The 19,201-nt window shown below is 40.1% G+C and overlaps 1 protein-coding gene across 3 annotated transcripts in view; it reads left to right on the top strand.

Annotated features, from left to right (window-relative positions):
- lrguk (leucine-rich repeats and guanylate kinase domain containing) overlaps window positions 1–11,088 on the top strand; it is a 29,014-nt gene extending 17,926 nt beyond the window's left edge. For all 3 annotated transcript variants that reach the window (XM_050036393.1, XM_050036394.1, XM_050036395.1), the window contains exons 14-20: window positions 1,383–1,584; window positions 2,409–2,525; window positions 4,166–4,326; window positions 4,579–4,667; window positions 5,023–5,085; window positions 7,890–8,008; window positions 8,367–11,088. In XM_050036393.1, the coding sequence (XP_049892350.1) occupies window positions 1,383–1,584; window positions 2,409–2,525; window positions 4,166–4,326; window positions 4,579–4,667; window positions 5,023–5,085; window positions 7,890–8,008; window positions 8,367–8,560 (945 nt within the window). In that variant the 3' untranslated portion in view covers window positions 8,561–11,088. The remainder of the gene's footprint in view (window positions 1–1,382; window positions 1,585–2,408; window positions 2,526–4,165; window positions 4,327–4,578; window positions 4,668–5,022; window positions 5,086–7,889; window positions 8,009–8,366) is intronic.
- Window positions 11,089–19,201: the final 8,113 nt, after the last annotated feature.

The following is a 19,201-nucleotide window of genomic DNA, read 5'->3' on the forward strand; positions in this document are numbered from 1 at the left end:
CCCCCCCCCTTGTTCAGATGCATTCCGCGGTCCATGACTACATGTACAATAAATGGAACAATGGGCTCCAAGCAGGAAGCAATATCTGAACACTTAACCTCTTATTTTCGTCCATGAGTTGCTCTTATTTTGTTAGTACCAATTAATTTCTGGGATTTACTAATGCTTTCTTACTTTTGCTCTTCTCTTAACTCAGAGAAAATTTTGAGTGGTTGAAAGCACTCTTAACAAGATAAAATAAAAACCTCTAGTTTGAAAAATCCACAAAATATTTCTCTGACACAAAGAAATATAAGTTTAATATATTAGGAACATAATTTTATACAATTTAAGATACATTTTACTTCTACGCGACTACATTTCACAGGGAAGTGTTATAATATTTACTCCACTACAGTTTGACGACTTTTGTTATTAGTTACTTTACAAATTAAGATTTTTGCACATAAACCATATGAAAATATACAAGTGCAGCAGAAATGAAATGTTTTGTCGTTTAAATCATATTTAATGCAAAAACATTTCATTGTTCCAGTTTCTCAAATATGAGGACTTGCTTCTTTTCCTTTAATTTTAATTATTTTCATATATTAAATTGATTTAATTGAATCTGCATCATGACTTTTACTTAAACACATTAGTCTGATTGTTCTTACGTACTTTAACTTAAGAAACATTTTCAATGCAGGACTTTTACTAATAACAGAGTATTTTTACAGTGTGGTTTTAGTACTTTCACTTAAGTAAAATATCTGAATACCTCCTCCACTACTGCTGCTGGCACAGCATTTACAGCATCACAAATGTTTTGCCGTCGCTGGGTTTTTATATTGCTCTAACACCATACGGACGCTCTGGAGAGTCATATGTTTTTACTTTTTTCAGAGTTTATTTAACAGTATGTTGATTTCACTGCAGCTGACGTTCTTCTTACAGCCTACTTTTTTTGGAGGCATCTCTCCAATTCTTAGGCATGTGCAGGTGTATTTGCACACAGCACAACACCTGCGCTTACTTAGTGTTTAGACTGGGTGTTACTCTGGTCACTTATGATCAAGTGGGATTCATCATTCAGCACACCTGGATAAGAGCAGATTTAGACGACTATGAACATTTGGTGCATCTGGAGTTGGAGTTCTCTTTTTGTTCTCTCTTAACACGAAATTAAGATAAAATTGAGCACAGATTTAAGGGAATAGAATTCAAGGTTGCAGTGAACAGAATATCAAACCCTCGTTGTAAGTAAGTAATTAAGTGAAGTTTATTTAGTATAGCACCTTTCACAGAGCAAGGTCACAAAGTGCTTCACAGTAGTTAAATTGTTAAAAATTAGTTAATAAAAAATGAACAATAAACTGCATTCTCTTTGTCTCTCCTCGCAGGGTGTGTTCAGTCTGAAGAACAGCTACTTTGAGCCTCGCTACATCCTGCTCTTCCCCACCCAGGTTGAAAAGTACAGGGGCCACCTGAAAAGCAGTGGTCTCTATACGCAAGCACAGATCGACATGGCGATATCACGTATAGAGCTCTACGCCAATACTAACAGGCAGCGACCGGGTTTCTTCGATAATGTTATCCCCAGTGGTACGTCAAGGAGGCACTAATTTTTATTGTGATATAAATGTATTCATTCATGCTGTGTGATGTTGTACGTGTTGATTTAAAGTGTGCATGACAGAGAATAGTAATGGTAATTTCGTATCCTCTGGTGGCTAATTGGATCCATTGTACAACTTAGTTAATGAAAGTTTAATTGTAGTACAGAGTGTAATTATAAATATTAACAATTCATTTTTAACCCGAGAAAACACTTAATTGATTCCCAGGGGAGAAACGTTCTTTCTATTTTATTCAACCTTTGGATATGATGCTAATAAGAAAGAAATATTGAAGTCTGCTGCGATAGCTCTGTTCCCTAGCAGTTTGTCATTTAGTGCTTCGCAGAGCTAAAACAAACAAACAAAAACAAACAATGCCTTGCCTCACCCTGGCTTAGAGCAGTTCAAGTGTCATTGGAATAGCCTTGGATAAATAAACACACTCCACTAAAATCCATACACTACACTTTCAATCCAATTACCACATGTATTAAGGGTACATAGCCACAGAATAGCAGTGTTTATCATTCCCTCATGAAAGCACTCAGACATGTTAGCTGTTTTCTTAATGAGATGAACATACAGGGAGCGCAGAACCTCATCACTTTTATGCACTGCTAGCTGGCGCCTCATTACACTAAGGTCATCATGCCCATATCTTTGATTCATTACTGTTTGATGGGAGATGCATTGGCTCTGCTTACAACCAGATTTTTCCATGTCGCACTGTGTGTGTGTGTGTGTGTGTGTGTGTGTGTGTGTGTGTGTGTGTGTGTTTGTGTGTTTGTATGCACTTTGATGTGAGAGTAGATGACTTGGAAGAAGCCTATCAGACACTGCAGCAGGTAGTGAAGGAGTACCTGTTGCTAGAGGAGCAGGAAGAAGGAGAGGACAACAACAGAGGTTCCCCTGACAACACGTCCACAGGTGTGTTAGGTTGTTAAGATCATCATTAGCAGACTCAAAGTGTTAGGGGGCTTATTTTCTGAAGCAAGGCACTGGGTGCAACTTTTTAATTAATGGAGCAATTCACTGTTTACATCTCAATGTTCGAGTGTCAGGAAGTATTACAGTAAAACAGATGTATAAGATCTTTGGTAGCTTTGTTAAGTCTGAAAAAATACGTTGGTCACATCCACACTGTTGCATTTTCTTTTTAAAAAGCTGTTTTAAAATGAAAATGATCTTCATTCACAAAAGCATTGAGAACCATTTCAGAAATACACTCCATCCATACCAGGCCCACAGGAAGTGCGGCGGGCTTTGAGGTCAGTTTTTGTAGTGGCCAAGTGTGGAATTTAAACGTCCAAGAGCCATGTGGCCCAAAAGTCTTTTTCCCATGGCCTTACATTGGAAAACAGACTTCTGTAAATCAGTGAAAACATCCTTTTTAGCATCACAACTAGGGATGTTCCTGGCAACTAATTTCCCTGTCGACTAAGCAAAATTTTTGATTAAGACTTGTCAACTAGTGCACAGTCTTCAACAACCGCTGTAGTACAAGACAATTTGCACCGTGCAGTATGAATGTGAACATGACGGCAACTCAGTCAAAAGTTAACCAAAAGTTAGTCCATAAAATTGCCTCTGAAATGTGGGGCACATTGAACCTTGCAGATTATCCAACAAAGATGATAGTAATTCACTTTAAAGTTAATAAAACAACAACAAAATTGTAATTAAATTTCAGCTGAAATGAGGCATTTTGTGCCGTGCAGTATGAATGTAAACCCTGCACATTATCTGACAACAAATACAAACATCCAAATTCTTGAATTGAATGTGGTTGCACATTGTTCAAGTCAAGCCAGTTTATTTTCTGACACAGCCTACATGCTACCTTGTTTTCATTTTCTAGATCAAAGTACTGCCAAACCGCGCTGGTTTTGCGAGTCTCTCCAATTTCCCACCATGCAGTTTTGAAACTCCAGTTTACTCGAGCATTACCATGGGGAGGGGGACTGCTGTCTGACTGCTGTTTAATGGACTAATCGCGCACATCGCTAGTTACAACCACCAATGAATGACTCATTTCACTATCAGGATTTGATACATTTAGTTTGATAGCATTCAGAAGTGAAGAAGAGCGACACATTATTTTATTTGCATTCAGGTTAACGGAGAGCTAAACTGGAAGTTAGCTGCTGTGCCGGGGGAAGTTAGCCGCTCGACTCGCAAAAGTCTGTAGTGCGCCGACTCTTTGGGTTCAACAGTGCAGAAGAGCTGGGTAAATTTACACCTGTGAAGTCAGACTTTTTTGGCTTCATGTCCCACTGAGTAGTTTTAATAGGAATGAGTGGGGCCCTGCCTCAATCGCTGTGTCCAGTTCTCCTTGTACATCCATGTTCCATACTAACACGGCTGAAAACGGATGTCTTGTGACAATTTATGTACACTGGGCATGCATGTGCCAGTATAAGCAGGAAGCAGATTGTCTACTCTGCGGTTGGTAGATTCGTTTTTCATGCTATACACAGAGTATATACATCTTCTGCTGGTATGTTCAGCTGTAACCATTATACACAGGATTGTGCAGTATTGATTCACACTGTCTCTTTCGCTCTCAGGTCACGAGCCAGAGGAGAGGCCACCCTCGCCATCCCTGTCGAGGTCAGGATCAGGTTCACTCATGTCACACTCTGCCACAGTCCTCGACCCCTCTGATCCGTCTTACAGAAACTACCTTACCAAGATCCAGGCACAGCTCAGCCCTCAGAAGAGCCCCGCTGTGAGTAACAAGATGTCTGATGAAAAATTTATTGGTAATGAAGACTGTAAGTGAATGTTAAACAGACATCTAGACTGTAACAAATTTATGGGAAAATAATCCTCCCTGCCATACATCATCACTCACCCATCCCACTCCCTCCCCCCGTCTCCTCTCCCTTTTAATCACTCCTGTTTTTCACCTGCAACTCCTGTTTGTCTCCCCTTCCTCTCACCTTTCTCCTCCTCCTCTCTGTTTGTCTCTCCTCTGCAGGAGCTAGCTTCCATCAGGAGGCGTGAGCAGCTGGTCAGAGAGGCTTTAGTGGGGAAGAGTCCAGGGGTCTACAGCCAGCTCTTCAAAAGGTTCATTATAACCAGCGTGCACTCCAATGCTTTCCAATGCTTAATTTCAAGTGGGCACTCTCGGCTGGGCCAAATTGGTTTAAATTGTGCACTTGTCCTAACTGCGTTTTGATGGTTTGTTTTGGGTTTATTGTTTGACCTTGAGGGTGAAGTGGCAGGTGGCCGAATTATTTGAATCTGAGTGTTTGTTCATATGATGAGCTCATGAAGTGGCACTCTCTGCTCAATGGTCCTAAAATATACCTGTTATGACTACTCTAAATCTGAATGAAAAAAACCTTGATGTGAAATTGGTTTTCCGTATGATTTATACTTGTGAAGAAGAATGATTGAATTTTATTTTTGTTTACCTCAGCTCTGCACAAACAGCACCGTCATCTCTGCAGAATCCTGATGCTCATTTAAGTGACGACAGCAGGTAAGAACACACACATACAGGTGCTCACACTCCACCAATGCAGTCGAAAGTAACAAGTCAGGCCAGATGTTAGCGTGTGAGATTAACAGATTTATTGATATACTTCAAAGTCATGTAAGATTTCACTTTTTATGGTTTCTAAATTCATAATAACAATAGCATTTTGATTTAAGATGAGGTGAAAGAATCCGGAGCAAGTCTTGCGGTTTCATAAAAACAATCCGAAACTGAAGATTTAGGAGCAGGAAACTGCTTTTTGTAGTAGTTTTCTTTCTCCCTAGGCCTGTTTTTACAACATATGTTCACTTTTATAGAGCTCATTCTGCGAGTACATGCCATGTGGGGACAAATCCAAACGCACATGCACAGACACACACTTGCTTACACACAAATACACTCACTCATAAATTCAGATTTTATGGCTTTTTGACTCCCCTGTGTGAACACTTACTCTCAATAAACAGTTGTACTGCACAAATATTGATTTAATCAGACATTGACATAGTGTGTGTGGTTATGTGTGTGTGTCGTACGTTGCAACAGCACACACAGCTTTTTCACACTGTTACAAATTAGCATCAATTTATTGGATTAGTCTCAAAAGAAGACATTTAAGATACCTACAGAGATACAGTGAAGTCAAAATTAATTTGCTCCCTTCGGGTTCATGTTCTCAGAAAGAGTTTCAGCAAAGTTGTTGAGAATTTTACAAGTTCTGTCAGCGCGGTCTGAGTGATACATGCAGCCAGTATGTACTGTAAGCATTACTCAGCCCTTCAGTATTTCTATAGAGGATTCCAGACATCTGTCTACTGGTTGGCAGTGCTCTTAATAGGGATGTGTCTTTACTTGTGTGTCTGTCTCACGTATATTAACAGAGGATCCTTTTGTATTTCTCTGATAGGATTTTAAGGTAGTCTTGTGTGTGTGTGTGTGTGTGTGTGTGTGTGTGTGTGTGTGTGTGTGTGTGAGTGAGTGAGAGAGAGAGAGTGTGTGTGTGCTTCTAGCATTATAAATGCCTAAATTAAATGACAAAAATCTTTACTTCTGTGTTTATGAAAGGCATAGTTCACCCCCATAATCAAAATGGCATGTTTGTCCTCTTACCAGTAGTGCTGTTTATCAATCAAAATTATTTTGTGAGTTGCTGAGAGAGATAATAATGATGTAATAATGATAATAATATTTATTTGTATAGCACTTATCTAAACAAAGAGCTTCACAAAGTGCATAGAAATGAGACAACAAAACAGTACAAAGGAAATAAATCACAAAAGTACAAATCAGGCATTTAAAGGGAAAGCTTTCTTATAAAGATATATTTTAGGCAGTTATTTAAAAACAGATAATGTGCTAGCTAGCCTAATCTCCTCAGGCAGGGAATTACAGAGCCTCGGGCCTTCGATGGCAAAAGCTCGGTCACCTGTAGCTACCAGCCTTGATCTAGGGACGGCTAGTGAGGGTAGGCTTAAGGATCTCAGGTCAAGACTTGGAGCATAGGTTGTCAGAAGCTCAGCTATATAACTCGGCGCTAAACTATGTTGAGCTTTAAAAGTTATTAAAAGAAGAAGATGTTTGCCTTCTCTCCAGTATAATAGAACCTGAAGGTACTGGTGGATGGCTCCCTCTGTGATGGGAGAGAGTTGCTGTCCTGAGCAAAGGAGTAAAATGGAGCGTGAGATGGACAGGTGGTTTGGCGCAGCGTCAGCAATGATGTGGGCTTTGCGCTGGACCATCGTGGTGAAGAGGGAGCTAAGCTGGAAGGTTAAGCTCTTGATTTACAGGTCAATCTACACTGCAACCCTCACCTATTGTTCTGAGCTTTAGGTAGTGACCGGAAGAGTCAGATTGCAGATACAAGCGGCTGCAGTAAGTCTCCTCCATAGGACTTCTAGACTCAGATGTTGGGTGAGAGCTTGGACTACAGCAGCTGTTCCTTCACTTTGATAGGCGCTAGCTGTGGTGGTTCAGTCATCTGATAAGGATGAAAATGGATGGATTGCACTCGGCTTTTGACGCTCACACAACAAAAACATACATTTAAAACATTCAACAGCAATGTCTCTTTCCAGAAATCATGACTCGGTTACTCAAGATAATCCAGAGACTTTCATGTAGGAGCTATTTTCATTCTACCGAACTACACCTGCCAACTGCATCACTGCACAGAAGGAAGTGTGCATCTACTGCTAGCTCACCTAGCACCACTGAGCTAGCTAACGTCGCAGTTCAGCCAAGGAGGACACCATTAATGTTTACATCTCGCACCATCATGAGCACAAGTCTCTCGCCCATGAGTGGATGCACATTACTTTTATCATGTTGAGAGTGCCATCTATTTCCATTACATTCCAGAGGACATCTCTACGGCCAATACTCAGCAACTCACAGCAAAACAATCTAGATTGATAAATAGCACTACAGGTAAGAGGAATGATTTGGGGTGAACTGTCCCTTTAACCAGCAGTAGTCATCCCCAAATAAATGTCTCATTATGGATATTAAGACATGCATTGAAAAATACTATCTATGTCGGTCCATCTCGGTGATCCCAGCATGATAAAACTTCCAAAAGCACATTCTGCTAAATTTTCTTCCAGCGGAAGCTTCTCACTTCCTTTTTTTTTCTTACTTCGTCTCTGGTCTCTTTTAGTAACCTATTTTTTTCGTTTCCCTGCACACATCCCACCTACTCACTACATGAACTTCTTCCTCCCTTTTCTTCTCTTGGTCCGTCTCTTTTTCCCTCACCCTCTGTGGATTGTTTTTGCCTCCATCCCATCTTCTCCTCCTTTCACAAGCAGCTCGGATGTGTCTCGTGCCAGTTCAGCTCTGACTGTGCCAAGTTCAGCCGGGGGCTTGTCTGGTTCAGTGGAGCCGCTAGATATGTCCGTCCTGGGACACACCTTGGAACCACTCAGAGGTTGTTATTGTTTTGTTTTTTTATCATTGTGGGGAATTTCTGTGTTGTTATATATAGATAGTGTAGTGAGGAGAGATTTACAAGAATAGAAGCCAGGGAAAAAGACAGTTTAACAAGTAAGTTGTTGTACGCCGTTTTTAGTTTCAACACTTTTCCAAACTATGCAAACTATATTTTTCATGTGTTGCGCATTTTATAGTTTAAAAACACTCTTTACTGTCTGTAAATCAGAAAAAAAGTACATCTGATTATAAGATAAGTAAGATAGCTGTATTTAAGTCAAGACATTTGTTGATGTGTTTCCATATTCGTATTTGTGTCAACTAAAATTCTCCCATTTCATACTTCATGGCAACAGACCAAAATCCTGAGGTCATCTGTCCGGGCACAGATCAGCCAGATGTTGCCATGTCTTCGTCCTCTGATAGACGTCCTGGATCCAGCGTCAAGCCCATCCTGCCACCAATCCCCACCGGGCGCAAGACCCCCGCATCTGCCAGTCCGGCTCCGTCACCCAGACCCAGCTCAAACACAGCAGTCGGTGAAGCATGAGATGTAGACAGGAAGGGATAGCCTTTAAGGTTTTAGGGCATCTGACATCTAACGAAGTAAAAGTAAATGGCTTTTAAAGAATTCAACATAGAATTAGAGTGAGAGTAGAATGGACATTTTCATTCAAGTCAACGTAGCAAGATGGTCACAGTGGCGGCCATTTTTGTGTTAACTGCTGCCAGTGCAACTTCTGCAGAGTGCTAACTTCCATATAAACTTCTGATCAGTAATGAACTCACTGAGGTGACGTTTTGCAGTCATGAGATAACAAGCAGTGGAGTAATATGTATTTAAATAAGCAGTCTGTTACTTTTAAAATAATCCGATAATTTATCATTGTTTCTTTTAATAGCATGTAATGTTTGTTTGCATGTAAACTGAAAACTGTAGCTGCCTCCGAAGAACGAGTGAGAGCTGCTCTTCAGCCAACAGCTGATAGGCAGAAAGAGACCACGAGGATGCAAATCAGCATATTTCACAACTAACTAACTAACTAGCGGTTTGTTGGAACAAAGGACTAACTAACGAAATGACTAACAAGGATAACTCAAACTAATTTTGTTTAAGTCAAGTTTAAATGTAGTGTGCTCTGCCATGAAGTAACATGACAGTTACGCTAACGTTAGCTCAGTGAAAGGGAGTAACTTGGATTGGTGTACGGTTGAATTTTTCTCTTTAATAAGACAAATAGTCCCTCCAAGATTTTGCAGGCTGTTTTGGAGATTGTTGCGGCCAGAAATGTATGATTTCACGACAGCTTTTCTAAAAAGAATTTGATCAATGTTGCAATGTTATAGGTGTTTCTTTGCAATGACATTGTAAGGGCAACTGAAAATTGCAAAAATAGTTGTGATGCTGTCAAGGCGTATTCAGTGTTTCCCACAGAATTAAAATATATATGTGGTGATGGGGGCAGGTGAGGGGGAGGGAGGGCAGCAACAGCTGTTAATGCCGTTGACGCAGCACCAAATTATTGTCCCCGTGAGAGGCTCTCCTGCTGCTCTATCTGCCTTGTTAGCACAAGCTAACAGCACAACGTGATCTCATCACTACTCGTCATATTTTGCTGCTTGGGCAGAAGCCTCGCAGCTCATTAACATCTGATACTGAGCAGTTAATCTCAAACTGAAACGGCTTATCTCTGCCGTTATCCTTGTTGACAACAATTGGGTAATGTTAGCTATGTGATGCTAACAGTTAGCCCTGACATTGTATGTGTGTGACTCTGTCCCAGGCACAGAACTCCCGCAACAACAGTCTCATTATAAACAGGGAGAGCTGGGTGAATCAATAAGCTGCACACAGCTCTACAATAAAATTAGATTTCACCCCTTTTAAATGGTCAAATCTGTGGTAAAGTTGCGGTGATTGGACAAAAATTGCAAGGTCACACAGAATTCATGGGGATTGGCTGAGTTTGCTTTACTTGTTGCGGTCGCAGCATCGCAACATCTTGAAGGGACTGAATAGGTGTAAGAATAGGCCAAAACTGAGTTCTCAAATTAGTGATCAGACACACTTTACGGCCCGACTGACATGTGTTGTCACCATTAACAACTAACGATAGTCGCCATTTTCTTTTGTAACAGTCAAATGACCACCGCAAACATTTCAATGTCCTATCTACTCTCAATCTGTTTCTAAGGAGTACAATTTGTAATCATAAAATGAAATGAGATTAAAAGATAAAAATATAGAGTTTAAAGTATAAGCTTGGTCTGTTAAATTTAAAGAACAAAGGTCTGTACCTGCATAAATAAATAGTCAATCACAAAACCACACGTTTGTTGCTATCTCACCACAAACTACTCAGATTGTGTTATGTGATACATCCAGGCCAAACACTTGAGGTTAGCTCTCACTGTCAGCACTTGTCTTTTCCTGCGAGCTGCTACTCATGCCGCAGCACGTCTGGATCTTTTGCACTCACTATAGACATGATAACTGTTGGTGTTAATGACCATACATATATATATATATATATATATATACATATATACATATATATATATATATATGACATGAATACAGTGTAATTATAAAGATGTGCTTTTCTTCTTTGTAGTGTATTCCTGGCGTATTGACCTGAAGGTGTACAGTGTTGACACACATTATAATTCAGGCTCACACAGAGTGACAAGCATGTCTTTCAGGCATGATAAATATAGTAGTGTTGTTAAAGACAACTGCTCATTTTGTTTTTCACATCAATGTGCTCAGATTCCTGACTGGAGGAGGTATCTGCTCGTCTCGGCAAAGTTCATGTCTACAAAGTATGTGGTACACGTCATGTTTTATGAACGTAGCATTAATTTTCCTGACAGTGAAGTGGCATTATATTTCCTACTGTTCAGTAATCTCATCAAATGGGATCCGCCATTGACATCCAGATACTGATCTTTTATGTGCAGCATGGAGCTCTTGTCATTGGATGATAAATACATCATTAATCTTTATCTCCTCTGATGGGATTATTTATTCAACTGGAAACGCGTTCATATGGAAGTTGTTGACAGGTATTAAACAGCAAGCCATCACAAACAACTTAGTGTGTTTTTGTCAGGTTGTGTGCGTGTGTGTGTGTGTTGCCCACAGCCATGCGTATGTGTGCAGCCGTGTGTTTGTGAATTTTTCACAGTGTTCATTTTGATTCATCGTAAATTGGAATTGTCAGCTGTCACAGATGTATGCATTGCTTATTTAACCAGTGCCTCAGCCGGTGTGCTTGTAGGTGCATGTGAATGTGCACATACAATACTGTGAGCAGGGATTCTGCACACACACACACACACACACACAAACACACACACACACACTGAACACACCTGGCCATCCATCACTGTCTGTCTTCCTCTCAGGCAGCAGATGTTGCAACACTGTCATAATTCTTTGGCAGTTTGAAACCAGACAGTGTCTTTAGGGCCCCTGGGGTCTAACCTACTTACACCGCAGTCTGCTCCCCTTACTATAGCTTATCATGGACTAACATGTTGTCTCCCTGCACATTTACATAACACTGGATACAGCTATGATAAAGTCTGCAGAAGCCTTTAAGCCTGTTAAAAGAGAAGTATAACATAAGGTAGAGATAAGAGTTTGACTGACTGGGATTTTTGCCTCTTGTCAGTGGGGATGTGTCAACACATTTACCCCCTGATGATCCACACTTACAGTAATGCATGCCTTTGTCTCTGCTTGTCAATCTGTTTCTCATGGAACCGCACCTGTCCCTGTCTGTCTTTGTGCCTACCTGTTTGCAGTGTTAGATTGCAAGAAACTATACAGTAAATCTAATGGTTACATATTTTTGTGCCTTCCCATAACAGTGATGTAACTCGTGCAGTTATCTGTAATAGCAACAGCTGTATTTCTCCCTCTCTGCCGGTTTCTATGCATCATAAACCATCGCGAAACATCGTCCGTGACAAAGAAAGTTTAAACAACAGTATGCGTGTACAACGCACTGTGCTGTCTACCGAACCACTCGTCTTCCCTCACTTCACCAGCTGCTGAAAAATAAACATGTCACACACTTTCATCTCGACATAACTCCTCAAGACAGCAACACTTTTCACCAAAGAGGAGAGGAGAGAACATTTTCTGTGAGAAACAAAGACGTGCTTGCATCTAAGATTTATGTCTGCAGGAAAGAGTTGTTATGGCAGAGATATGCAGGAGCACGTTATCAATTTTCACAAAGCTGAAGTGCCTGATGTTTTGAATTAATTTTTTATGATATTTGTAAGACTTAAGCTACAGAAGGAAAGAGCATTAATCTATATTTTAAATCCAGGAGGGATGCCGTGTGAAATAACAAAAATGGGAAGAAATAACAGAAATCGGAAACTTTGAGCTTTTCAGTTTGACTGACTGAGCAGATATCACCATGGGCAGATAATGATACTGTGGGCCCCTGGGTGTAGACATGCAGAAAGCCACACCAGCTCTCCCACACAGGAGCACACACCTAGACACACAGATTCTATAGTTTTTTACTCTCTTTTTGTTGTTGTTTTGCATGTCTTTGTTGTCACGCATCTCTCTGTGGTAATTCCATCTCACTATAGTTGTTTTGTCTGTGGTTGTTTTGCCCCTGTTTGTAGTTATTGAGAGTCTCTGCAGCTGTTTTGCATTTCTTTGTAGTCATTTTGTGTCTCTATGTAGTTATTTTGAATCTCTTTGTAGTCATTTTCAGTCTTTATGTAGTCATTTTGCATCTCTTTTTAGTCGTTTACAGTCTCTGTAGCCATTTTGTGTCTCTTTGTAGTCATTTTCAATCTTTTTGTAGTCATTTTGCATCTCTTTTTAAGTTTTCAGGCTTTTTGTGTCTGTAGTCGTTTTGAGTCTCTTTATAGTCATTTTGTGTCTCTTTGTAGACGTTTTCAGTCTCTTTGTAGCCATTTTGTGTCTCTTTGTAGTCATTTTCAGTCTCTTTATAGTCATGTGTCTCTTTGTAGTCATTTTCAGTCTCTTTGTAGATGTTTTCAGTCTCTTTATAGTCGTTTTGTGTCTTTTTGTAGTCATTTTGTGTCCGTAGTCGTTTTGAGTCTCTTTATAGTCATTTTGTGTCTCTTTGTAGACGTTTTGAGTCTCTTTGTAGCCATTTTGTGTCTCTTTGTAGTCATTTTGAGTCTCTTTATAGTCATTTTGTGTCTTTGTAGTCGTTTTGAGTCTCTTTATAGTCATTTTGTGTCTCTTTGTAGTCATTTTCAGTCTCTCTGTAGACGTTTTCAGTCTCTTTGTAGCCATTTTGTCTCTTTGTAGTCATTTTCATTCTCTTTGTATTTGTTTTCAGTCTCTTTGTAGCCATTTTGTGTCTCTTTGTAGTCATTTTGAGTCTCTTTATAGTAATTTTGTGTCTCTTTGTAGTCGTTCTGAGTCAGTTTGTGGTCATTTTGTGTCACTTTGTAGTCAGTTGAAATCTCTGTCGTCATTTTCAGTCTTTTTGTAGTCATTCTGCATCTCTTTGTAGTAGTTTTCAGGCTTTTTTTGGTCATTTTGTGTCTTCTTGTCGTTTTGAGTCTCCTTATAGTCATTTTGTGTCTCTTTGTAGTCGTTTTGAGTCTCTTTATAGTCATTTTGTGTCTCTTAGTCGTTTTGAGTCTCTTTATAGTCATTTTGTGTCTCTTTGTAGTCGTTTTGAGTCTCTTTATAGTCGTTTTGAGTCTCTTTATAGTCGTTTTGAGTCTCTTTATAGTCGTTTTGAGTCTCTTTATAGTCATTTTGTGTCTCTTTGTAGCCTTTTTGTGTCTCATTGTAGTCGTTTTGTCTCTTTATAGTCGTTTTGAGTCTCTTTATAGTCATTTTGTGTCTCTTTGTAGTCATTTTGAGTCTCTTTATAGTCATTTTGTGTCTCTTTGTAGTTGTTTTGAGTCTCTTTATAGTCATTTTGTGACGTTTTCAGTCTTCTGAAGATAGAAATGATCTCCTAAAATGTTACCAGTCTGCACTGTAAGAAATTGTCTTTAGACAGCTAATGTATTCAGTCATGTTCAGCAGTTGGCTTCTGTTTAATAAAACGAAACTGTTACATTGCCAGAGCTATTTCCACACTCCGATTCACTATGCCAACACAACACAGGATAAAGCTGAACCCGCTGTCATTCTGAGAGAATGGGTTGTTTGAACTTTTTAGAAACTAATCAGAATTTGCCAATGATGGACCTTAACTGTGTTACACTCACAGGTAGTCTGTTTAAATATACCGTAGTGCTGTTTTTGGAAGTCAAACACAGACAGACTTAAAGCTTTGATTTCTCCGCACTCCTCTTCAGACACCAGGCCTTCGTACCAGGTGGACATGACCATTATTGAGACTTAGAAGCTGCCACTGTTTAAAACAGCTTTCAGTTGTGACCCAGCTTTACAGCAACAGTGATTTGTTACTAGATACAGGTCCAGCAGTTACAGCTAGTTTCCCTTATAGTTGGTTTTCCTTTAAAAATGTCTTGTGAAAAGACGGGAGGAGAGAGGGAGGGTTATGAGGCTAAGAATGGACTCGGAAAATAGGCTGTGAAAGTACAATAATATGTTACAGGCACAGCTGTAAACGTGTTAACTGACCTTTGCTCGTGGAGTGCACAGTGTGAGGGAGGAGCAGAGACACACCTACTGATTCAAGCTCAAACATACCCATTCTTACAGAGATGAAATGTTATTGTCCATCTTTGAAAATACCTGTTTTCTCTATGTGTGTAAAGCACAGGCAGTTTAAAGAACAGACAGCGGATCAATAGCACTTAAAACTGAGAGCTGGTATTATTTGTAAGCTTGCATTAATAATTCCTTTTGTGCAGACTTGTCTTGAGAAGTTCTTGAGCAGGCAGATTGGTTCGGCAAAGGCCAATGTGAGCAGACAGGAGCCACGTGTTTTGGATTTGTGCTGAACTTGCTGTTTTGATTATTGGACATTTGCTGAAAGTATGTTGGAGCAGCATGGATGACTTACTGTAGCACTGACCTTCATGTGCTGCACGCTCCACCTTGAACTTAATCCCTGTATTTTATTCTTTCTGTAACTCTCACAGAAAGTGGGAAAGCTACTAAGCACATTTACTCAAATACTAGCCCACCAGTTAAAGGAGCTGTGTACGACATTTAGAGCATTTATACAACGGCACACAACTGTTGACAAGGTAAAGACATATAGAAGAGGAAGTGGCGTCCTGAGCAGACAGAGAGGTGTGTTGTTGTCCGAGCTTCTCTGTTTGTTGTTGCGGTAGATGGTCCGACTGTGCGTGCATGTCAGTGTATGTGTCCCTGTGAGTGTATCCACTGGCTAGCTAATTGTCACCACTCTGCAAACTTCTTCCCGCTAAATTGTAGCCTTCTTTGCACGAAAAAATATATTAAAAATTCACAAAAAACATACGTGAAATTCATGGCACAATTCAAACGGGACCAGAAAATAATTTTCATCTAGCCATTGAAATGCATGATGAGAAATCGATTTTTAAGGTCCCATGTACCGGAAACGGAAACATGCAACTTACGAGCTCTATACGGCTGTTACTGCTGTTACTAGGATGGCATCATCACGAAAAAATAACGGCCACCCTCTGATGTCCCCTCTAGGTTAACAATGTTAACAATTGTTACCATTGTTATTGCTGTTCATTAGGGATGTAACGATACCAGAAACTCACGATACAATATTATCATGATAAAGAGTCCACAATACGATATATATCACAATATTTATACAAGGGGGAAAAAAGAGAATATTTATTGTTAAAAATAGCTATTTTATTCAAAAATAGTGCATGTACACTGTACAGCATATTATTTTTAACTTGGAAGCGTATCATAAACAAATCAACACACAGTTGAACATGTGCTTTCATTTCCCCCTATTACAGCTAGGCAGGCAGACATTAAAGTGCCATAACAAAGTCATGTCAATTAAAACTATAGTGACAGAAATGAAAATGGAAACATTCAGTATTTTTTAACCTACTCTGAACAAAAGTAGTGTAGTACTATTACTAGAAAGTCATCTGAATGACATCAAATTATGAGGATAAAGTAGTCTTAATATTCATCAAATATACAGAACTTAGAACAATCCGACCCTGCAACAACAACAAAATTAACAAATCAGAAATAATGTAAACTCAGTAACACACAATCCCTCACTCACAGATACACAGAGAGAAAGAGAGAGAGAGAGAGAGAGGTGGGTAGAGATGTGTGAAAAAGAAAACCAAAATAAATGAAGCCCAGCCATTTCCAACAGGAGATGAGGAGAGGAAAGCTCTGGTCCTGCACTTTCATGTGATATGCTTGGCATTTCTGTGCGACCCTGCATTCGCGAGTAATCCATCCAAAAGTAATGTGTGTGCAAAGCTGTATGAAAGCTTTGTTATACATTATTTTAGTGTAACTTTATAATTTTATTTCGCTGTGAAAACATTGGACTACCGACAAGTGCTTGGTCTTGTCGGAAAGCCATGATTGCACTGTTTCACGTGATATATGTGGCTTCTCGCTATGACAAACGGTCGTGGAGAAAATCCACAGAGAAGAACAATCAATCTCTATACTTTTATTCGCTGGTCACGCATGGGTCAGAGTCGGAGGCTGAGCTGCACGAGTCTGCTCTCACCTGCGCGCGCAGTTATGGGGAATGTAGTCGCACAGTCATATTACCGGCTCTGTAGGAGAACGCAGCTATATAACTACCGTGGCATTCCCACGACGGTATTGAGAATTTATTTTATCGCGACACCGCAAAATTCGACATATCGTTACATGCCTACTGTTCATAGAGTCAGCAACATTAGCAGCTAGCCATTGCCTCCTAGCCAATAAGCAAATAATAAAATATGGCTCATAAAATACTTTTTTATGTTTGATACATTTTGCTGATGATACAAATTTTTTCTTTTACCTGTAGTGCTATTCATCAGTCTAGATTGTTTTGGTGTGAGTTGCCAGGTGTGGGAGATATTGGCCGTAGAGATGTCTGCCTTCTCTTGAATATAATGGAACTAGATGTCACTCAGTTTGTGGTGCTAAAGTGCTAAATGTGTTTCATACATTTGAAAAACTCAACAGCAATGTCTCTTTCAAAATATCATGACTGGGTTACTCAAGATAATCCACAGACCTTGTTGTGAGCTGTTTCATGCGGGAACTATTTTCTTGCTGCTTAACTACACCTGCCAACCGTATGCCCGAGCAGAGGGAATCTTGCATCTACTTCTAGCTCCCCTAGCACCACTAAGCTAGCTAACGTTACAGGTCAGCCGAGCAGGACATCACGCAAACTGCTGTCACAAACACAAGACTCTCATCCTTGATACACGCCTCCTCCTGCGCGGTGATACCATTGGTGAGTGTAATTTAGTAGAAAGAAAATAGTTCCGACATGAAACTGCTCACAACAATGTCTGTGGATTATCGTGAGTAAACGGGTCATGATTTCTGGAAAGAGACATTGATGTTGAGTTTTTCAATTATATTGTTATGGCGCTTTGAGCACCACAAGCTGAGTGCCATCTAGTTCAATTATATTGGAGAGAAGGCAGACATCTCTACAGCCGGTATCTCAAACACTTGGCAACTCGCACCAAAACAATTTAGACTGATAAATAGCACTTCAAGTCAGAAAAGAAATATGTATTTTTGATTTTGGTGTGAACTGTCCCTTTAAATTCATTTTGAATGCAGGGCTTGAGTGTTTTTACAGTGTGTATTCTTACTTTTACTCATGTAGGGGATGTAAATACTTCTACTACTCCACATACTCCACATCTGAGCTGCTAAGTCTATATAGAGAGGCACCAGGCAGTCTTCATGTCGTAGTTAGTCCTGTAAGAATGGGTTAATCAGGGTGTATACCCCCCCTGTATAACCAACCAAAGGAACACTCTCTCTAGGCCTTGACTTGAAGTGCTTATCTTTCCTTGCCAAATATTTTCTTTCAGTATGTCATCATCCACCATAAGCATAATGATGCTTCACCTCAAGGGTAAGAGCTACAGATTGGAAGCTGTTACCGATGGCAAAGACTCAGCTATTTCGACAGGAACACTCTGGATTTATCTCCGCAACCTTTCTCTCCCTCTGCTTGTGTAGAGGATGTTGGAATAGGTCAGGGTGGTGATATAATGAAAGCTTAAATAAGACGCACACACACACAACACACACCTCTGCATTAACTCTGCCGCATGATGTGGCGCCACACTCAGTAACTATGGCAACGGCACACTGCACTGCACCTCCCTATATGTGTGTGTGTGTGTGTGTGTGTGTGTGTGTGTGTGTGTGTGTGTTCGTGTGTGTGTGTATAACTCCTCACTGTGTTCCCTGCGGACAGATTAATTCCCTGCCAGATTCATTCCCTGTCAACTTGCTGAAACAAAAAGTTTCTGTTTTAATTAGTTCGGTGCAGTGTCTCGCTTCATCTATCTATCTGTGTAGTGTCTCCCTCTCACTCTGACTGTCTCTCTCCCTCGCCTTCCTCACTCTTCCTCCTGCTCTCTAGTGTAATTAAAGACAGTCAGTGCGGATAATAGAACCGTAATCGTGTGTAATTGCAATAATCAATACACAGTGCATACCAAGGAACTTGCCATTCATCAATACACAGCTACGCAGGGAGGAGGCAGGATGGCTCACAGAGCACACGCACACTTGGCCCTCATTCATTTACACATTATGAATGCTTTAATTGGTCATGGTGTGTTTGTCGTTTGAGTAGCAAATATGAAAACAATAAACAGATTTTTTATGCACTTGAAGCATATGTAACAGCCACTGTGCATTACTTTTTATATCATACAGTGTATTAGCCTTACAGGAATAGTTTGACATGTTTATTCTTCCCATGGGCAATTGACGTTTTGCTAAGCCCCACCCCTTTGGGATGGTCCAAGAAGTTGTCGGAGTAAACATGGAGCACACACTGTAACTAACTGCACTCCTGGAAGAAATCTTACTACAGTATATAATGATGAAAACTCTGTCTGTGTGTCTGTTCCACGTTTTTCTCCTCACTGACTTTGTCAATCCATGTGAAATTTGGCACAGTGGTAGAGGGTCATGGGAGGATGCGAATGAAGCAATATTACTTCAATTAGCCAAAGGGGGGCGCTATAGCAACCGATTGAAATTGCAAACTTTGAATGGGCATATCTC

The sequence above is a fragment of the Epinephelus moara genome, chromosome 23 (assembly GCF_006386435.1).
Source record: "Epinephelus moara isolate mb chromosome 23, YSFRI_EMoa_1.0, whole genome shotgun sequence".
In the NCBI taxonomy this organism is placed as follows: Eukaryota; Metazoa; Chordata; class Actinopteri; order Perciformes; family Serranidae; genus Epinephelus; species Epinephelus moara.